General features: G+C 50.6%; 1 protein-coding gene across 1 annotated transcript in view; it reads left to right on the forward strand.

The window, feature by feature from the left end:
- The window catches only part of LOC101862314 (autism susceptibility gene 2 protein), a gene marked incomplete at its 5' end in the record, with an annotated part of 10,502 nt that extends 5,325 nt beyond the window's left edge, over nt 1–5,177 (forward strand). Inside the window, 1 exon segment of the mRNA XM_005111627.3 lies at nt 3,594–5,177. Coding sequence (XP_005111684.2) covers nt 3,594–4,767 — 1,174 coding nt within the window.
- Nucleotides 5,178–7,265: the final 2,088 nt, after the last annotated feature.

Below are 7,265 nucleotides of genomic sequence, written 5' to 3' on the forward strand. Positions count from 1 at the left end.
CATCATGTCCCCACATCCTGTGAGCTTTCTCTTTGATTTGACTTCCGTTCTGCGAGCCTTTCCAGATACATTGGTACATAGTTCTGTACCTTGTGAACGGGGAGGGATTGGGGTGGAGAGATAGATGATGGGTAAGAGAGGGTAGGTAAGTATAGAAAATAAAAAGACCGGGGGAGGGAGGGGGGTAGACAGACTGAAAGAGAAAAAGAAGATACAGACGAAAGATGGAGGCGTTAGATGATGGCAAAGGGAAAGAGAGAGATAAAGGGGAGAGTTGAAAAAAAAAGGGGAGGTGTCGTCGGTATCTTTTAAAAATGTTGCTGCAGGTGTGAAGTGAGTAACTACTGAACTCTCTCTCTCTCTGTCTCTCTCTCTGTCTCTCTCTCTCTCTCTCTTTCTCTCTCTCTCTCTCTCTCTCTCTCTCTCTCTCTTACACACATGTCTGTCTCTCTCCCTCCCCTCTCCCCCCCTCTCTCTCTCTCTCTCTCTCTCTCTCTCTCTCTCTCTCTCTCTGTGTGTGTTTGTGTGTGTGTGTGTGTGTGTGAGCGAACACGTGCGCCCATCCGCTGGCGCCGGGGAGGGTTGTGAACCTGTGAAGTCTTTGAGGTCTGGCATTGATATGCTGGGGGTGTGAGGGGCGACGCTTGTTGCAATCAAAGACTCTTTTAGAACTTCTCTACATTCGTTTTGAGCTTTGATTTCCCATTTCTCTCTTCTCCCCCCACCCCCTCCCTCTCTCTTTCTCTTTCCTAACAGCTGTGATTTGTGTTTATGGTAGCGTACACAGTTGTTCGACTTGTCGGATGTCTGCATGATTAAGTTAAGTGGGAGGTTGGCGGATGATCGGGTGTGGTTTTGTTTTCCTTTCGTATCGGACAGCTATCGTCCTTATTTTCTTTTTTTTTCTTCCTTCTCCTTTTTCCTTCTTGTGCGTTACTCCCTAGTAAACGGGTGGTTGAAGGACGCCACTGGTAGGTCCTACTTCTTCACTTTCCCTCTGATTTTTTTTTCTGTCCGTCTGTCTTACTTTTCACCAGCGCCAAATGACCATTGTCGATGTGCTTCTCTTTACACACGCTACTCTAATGCTTGGCCCTTATTTGACGTAATATTGTCTCACGAGTAAAACTTTTACTGAGGTGAGTGCGGACACAGGACATTGTGTAATGTACTTTTATCAAGGGTAATTGTGCGACAATGCTTTGACTTTGTCATGTGTTATGGTCCACTGCGCTGTTGGTCAAGAATATTAGATCTATATCATACCAATGAACAGACAGCAAAGTCAGAGAGTAGGACTCAACAGTGTTTCCCTAAATCTCTTCTTGCCGTGCTCTCTCGCAAGAAGGCAATTCCAGAGGATTAGATGGCGAGGGTGGTTGGAGGGCGCCACTGATAGAACCTACTTCTTTTCCTTTCCTCTGTTGTCCGTTTCTATCCGTCTTTTTTCTTCTTCTTCCTAGCACTATAATGGGAACGTTTTTGTGTCGATGCGGTTCTCTGTACTCGGGTAACTCCAAAGTCAAACACATTAGATGACGCGCGGAGCTTTCCCTTCCTCGTAGTAAATTACTGCCCCTGAATCAGACAGACCGGCACAAGGAAAAATCAATATGATTGATCTGAGAAAGTCGTGTCCAATGGGGTCAATGTGGTGTAAACGTTAGAAAACCTGGAGGAAGTCATTCTTATAGTGGCCCTTATGAACGTTTCAGCTAACTGTGATGAGTGTACACAGGCCTTAAGGTTCTCGGGCAGACGAGGGGGATGGGGCCGGGAAAGGCATCATCGTGTTCAGAAAAACCCATAGAGACGCGCACGTGTGTGTGTGTGTGTGTATGTGTGTGTGTGTGTGTGTGTGTGTGTGTGTGTTTGTGTCCGTGTGCGTGTGCGTGTGCGTGCGTGCGTGCGTGCGTGCGTATAATATACTTTCGCGTGTGTCTGTATGTCTATCTGAATGGATGTGTTTGTGTGTCTTGTGTTTATATGGGTGCACGACTGTACCCCGTGAGTGTGTGTGTGTGTGTGTGTGTGTGTGTGTGCGTGCGTGTGCGCGCGCACGCGTGCGTGTGGGGAGAACGAGTTCTAGATAATGTCTATAGCTTGCTGCCGTATTTCCTTTTCATCTTGCTAAGTTTGTGTTGAGTTTTTGCCCACTCTGCTTTTCCCATCAAGTTCCTTGTCCTCCCCACCTGCGCTAGTCGTTGAGGTAAGAGAGACACAGACAGAGAGAGAGAGAGACAGAGAGAGAGATTGGAGTTTTTCATGTTCTGATGATATGATGAAGTGTGAGTGAGCTGAGCTCTCTCTGTAGCGCATGTGCTTAGTGCAAACATTCACACGCGCAGGTATGCTGCCCTCTGACGTTTGAATGCTCGCTTATACATTCTCACACGCACGCATTCATGTACACACGCACACACGCGTGCGCACATACACACACTCATACACGCGTGCGCACATACACACACTCATACACGCACACATACACGCTCACGCGCGCACACGCACTCACATACACACTAATGTGCACCTACACACAAGCACATGAGTATGCTCTCTCTCTCTCTCTCTCTCTCTCTCTCTCTCTCTCTCTCTCTCTCTCTCTCTCTCTCTCTCTCTCTCTCGCTCGCTCCCTGTCTCTCTCGCTCTCTTTCTCTCTCCCCCCCCTCTCTCTCTCACTCACACGCACGCACGCACGCACGCACGCACACCAACGCGCGCGCTAGCACACACAAAAACACAAGAGCATGCTACTGCACACATGTGGAATTATTTAATAACAGAAGACGTGTTATGGCAACTAGCTGGCAGGATTGGAAGCTTTGGTTTTTTAGGGTTTTTTGTTTTTTTTTACCTAGGACAGGAATGCCCAGGAAAAATTCCCACCCCACACATGGTTGAGTTGAGTTTCAAGCCGGGGTTGAAATTGTTTCTGCGGCCTGCTTCAGTTTTTTAACCGTATATCATTTTGTGTGTTTATTTGCTCCCGTGGCAAAAATATGATTGTTTGGCACGGAAATCGATAATCGACCAATTATTCTGTTCTGCATGCTTTATTGTAAACAGCTTGTTTTGCAGGCCGAATTTTTCCTGCGTTTTTGCGCGGGTAGACCTCCGGCAGGGTTTGTGTTTGTTGTTCTCTCTCCTGTCTGTGTTTTGTTTGGGTATTGGAGTGTGTGTGTGTGTGTGTGTGTGTGGACTGTGCTGTGGAATGTGTGGACTATGTTGTGGTGTGCGTGCGTGCGTGCGTGCGTGCGTGACGGAGGAAAAAAGAAGAGAGGGAGGGAAAGAGAGGGGGGGAAGGGAGGGAGGGAAAGAAAGGGAGAGAGGGAGGGAGGGAAAGAAAGGGAGAGAGGGAGGGAGGGAAAGAAAGGGAGAGGGGGAATTTGTTCTGTGTCTGGCGGATTGTATATGTGTCTGAATGTGGTGGTTGGAGGGTACCACTTCTTTGCCTGACCTCTGTTGTTTTTTTCTGTGTTTTGCTCTTTTTCCCAGCACTAAATGACCGTAGTTGTACCCATGTGATTCTCTTTACTCATACAAAACAAACAGGAGTTGTAAATTTATTTCTTTTTCCTATTCCGTTCCAGAGAGCGGAGGTCGTCCGTGAACCATCGTCTGGCTGGGCTAGAGGACTCGCGTCACAAAGATGGCGGCGAGTCGTCTCGGCCAAAGTCAAGGTCGCGGTCAAGGTCGCCGCTGCGTAACGGTCGCTTGGATGGTCACGTGAAGCCGGAGCTGGGCGGCCACTACGAGCGGCGGTACGAGGACAAACCCCTGTCGTTGTCTGCCGGGGGACTCAAGCTGAAGGAGGAGGAGCTCCCGCCAGCCGCCCCCATCATCCCACCTCACATCCTCGAGAGAGAGAAGATGGAGAGGGAAAGGATGGATAGAGAGAGGCTCGAGAGAGACCGGTTAGAGCGAGAGCGGTTGGAGAGAGATCGAATGGAGAGAGACAGATTAGAGCGTGACAGACTGGAGAAGGAGAAGTTGTTGCAGAGCGTGGTGGTAGCGGAGCGGGCGGAAAGAGAAAAACTCATACAGGCGGAGGAGCAGAGGCATAAACTGCTACAGTCGGGCGGCTACATCGGACTCAGCCCCTTCGGGCCGGGGGTTCCCGGAGCCCCGGGCCTCAGCATGCTGGACAGGCGAGTAGGGGGCCTCATGGGGGCACCTGGCGCCTCCTACCCTTTTCTGGAGCGGCCTCCCGTACCTACGTCCATGTGGAGCCCCTTCGACAAGTCGGCCGCTGAGCTGAGCCAGAGACTTGAGCTGGAGCGAGAACGCGCGGCCGTCATGTCTCGCCTGGCCGCAGTACCCTCCCACCTGGCCGCCCTGGAGCAGGAGCGGGTAAAGGAACATATGGCGCGCGAGCAGCACGAGCGAGACCTGGAGCTGCGGCGACAGTACCTGGACCGGCTCCCGGCCTTCACCGCTGACCGACTGCGCATGGCGGACCCGCTGGCCCTGGGCGGCTACTTCCCGCGCACACTCAGCCCCATGTTTGGCCACGGGGGCGTGCCGGGGATCAAGAGCAACTCCCCTGGGGGAGGTCTCCCCGGTGCCCCGCCCCCGCTCATCCCCTCCTCCAGCTCCACCGCCCCCGCCCCCACCCTCCTTTCCTCCTCCTCCTCAGCCCGGAGTCACGATAACTCACCCTCCTCCTCGAGTAAGGTCAAAGGTTGTAGTCCTCCCGACAGCACCAGCGACCTCAAGGACAAGCGGGAGGGCAGCAGCACAGACCCGGATACACACTCGAGATAGTACATGGCGCTGACACAGTGTGAGACACACCGACTCATTGACACACCGTGACACACAGACCTGGACATTGTCTCCAGATAGTACACGGACACAGTGACCCACATATTCGAGGACACAGAGGCACACGAATATGGGCACTCTAGACAGTGCTCAGCTCTGTCACTGACAGACATACACACGGACACATTGACACACCAACACAATAGGTGTCTGTGATGTTGCAGTTTGGCGCTGCTCTGTCACACGCAGGGGAACCAAGTTCCATTTCTGAAAAGGGAGAGAAATGTTTATCTAGTATCTCTCTACCTTTCTGCTGGGATGCTGTTTCCCTCACACCCCGGGTTGGTCCCAACAAGCAGGGTCGGAAGCCCGTCTGCCTCCTGAATGATCGAAATTGTGTGGATGGGGGCTTAAAAAACACTGACATTGAGACAGCTCAAAAGACCCGGTCGTTACCGGAGACTGGCAGACTGGGCCATGGATACATGATACAGCCAGGGATAATGATACTTACATGGATAAGATTCTTCCAGGTATACTTGATATAGCCAGGGATACATGAGAACAGAGGCTGAGTACAGCCGCCTGTCCCTGTGAGTGAGCAGAGTACACCCACACACGGGGTGACGTGCTGTGACGTCAGAGGTGGACGTGACGTACTTCTCAGTGCCCTACAACTAGAGTACCGTGCGTGTGAGTTCACGCCGAGAGTGTGCTGGTCTACATGTACACTTATGGAGTGTAACAACGATAGGACCTGTATTGATCTGTGCTGAGTTCTATCCTGGTTGTTTCTTCGGGTCCTGTTCTACTAATTTCTTGGTGGGAAGGGGGGGGGGCGGGTTGAGGCTGCTTGTTAGCTGCCTCAGCACCCCCACCCCACCCCCAAACCCCTATCCCCCACCACCACACGCTTTCCAACCAAGTCCGTTAGTCACGCTGGTCTTGAGCTGAGGCACTCTCGACCCGTGCAAGCTCATGACGTGAGTGATGTCTGGAGTATTTTACTGACCAACTCTGGACGCAAGTCGTCTTCTGACTGTCTGTGGCCCCGGGGGAGACTGAGACAGACTTGTGTCTGGATTGTCTGAATTCTGCGGGGTATGGTTGGAAGAGGACGACCGCCGGTGTGAGCTGTGTCATCAGGCTGTACGCTGATGTCTGTGCGGGCGGAGTCACCCCCCCCCTACTCCTCTAGAATGTACTGCTCAGCTGTGCACGTGATGGAGTCATTCTCAGCCTCAGCCTCAGCAACAGTGCCCAGTCAGCAACTGAAGGGACTTATCTGAGATTCTGTATTGTTTTGTTTTTTTTGTTTTTGTTTTTGTTTCCCGTGGAGTTCAGAGGACGCACAATATCTACAGTTGTCTCTACAATGAATGACTCAAGACTCTATTCCCCCCCTCGCCCTGTGTTATGTTTGTGTTCTCACATATATTATATGTGAGAAGATTTGGGATGGATTACCCGCACTGGATTACGCTCATCATATGTACACACTTCTGTACACACAGGCGTACATACGCACTGTGGTACACACATTATGTGACATCTGCAACTTGCTGTGTTAATAATTAACGAGACGGATGGGACACCCGCCCCTCCCCCTCTCTCTGCCATGATGTTTTCAAGTACGCTGAGTTCTGGTTCTGTTGTTGTGGAGTTGTGTTATTTTTCCCAGTGGCTGGCCCATGAGTCATTGACAATGCTCGCCCCTGCTGGTGGTGGCGGGGGTGTAGCTCTCTCAAAACTTTGTGTGTTTGTGTTCGATCCTGCGGTGGACGATGCAGGAAACATTATGAAGAAACTGTGGAACAGTTACATGATGGGATTTTTGTGTCTTGGATAATTTCTTCTTCCCCGCCCTCTCCCGGGAGCTCGTTGTGGGAGACAGTGGGGACACTTGTGTGTTCTGATCTCGTCCTTGGATTTATTTATTTGTGAGGCCATCTCCAGCACAGTGTGAATATATTATACCCGTGGAGAAAGAGCGAGAGAGAGAGACAGAGAGTATGTCCTTTCTGACTTGGGGGTGACTCGATGTGTGCGTATTGTTACTTGTATGTGTGTTTGTGTATAAAGGTGTAATCATGACTGCGTGTATGTGTGTGTGTGTATAAAGGTGTAATCATGACTGTGTGTATGTGTGTGTGTGTAAAGGTGTAATTGTGACTGTGTGTTTGTGTATAAAGGTGTAATCGTGTATATGTGTGTGTTTGTGTATAAAGGTGTAATTGTGACTGTGTATAAGTGTACCCTGTGAGGTTGAAGTTGTGTGTGACTATGTAAGTGTTTGCCTAAAGGAAGGTGTACATTGTTTGTGTGTTCTGGGCTGTGTTGGGTGTTGTTTTAACGAGTTATGTGATCATATTTGGTGTGTGTATGGAGGGGGGGGGGTTGACTGGTGGCACTGAGTTGCTGAGCTGATATAGTGGAACATTGAAGGTGTTTATGTCTGTTGTGTGGAATAGAACCATTTGGATTGTCTTGTCAGATAC

Source organism: Aplysia californica, unplaced genomic scaffold (genome assembly GCF_000002075.1).
Source record: "Aplysia californica isolate F4 #8 unplaced genomic scaffold, AplCal3.0 scaffold01092, whole genome shotgun sequence".
Lineage (NCBI taxonomy): Eukaryota > Metazoa > Mollusca > Gastropoda > Aplysiida > Aplysiidae > Aplysia > Aplysia californica.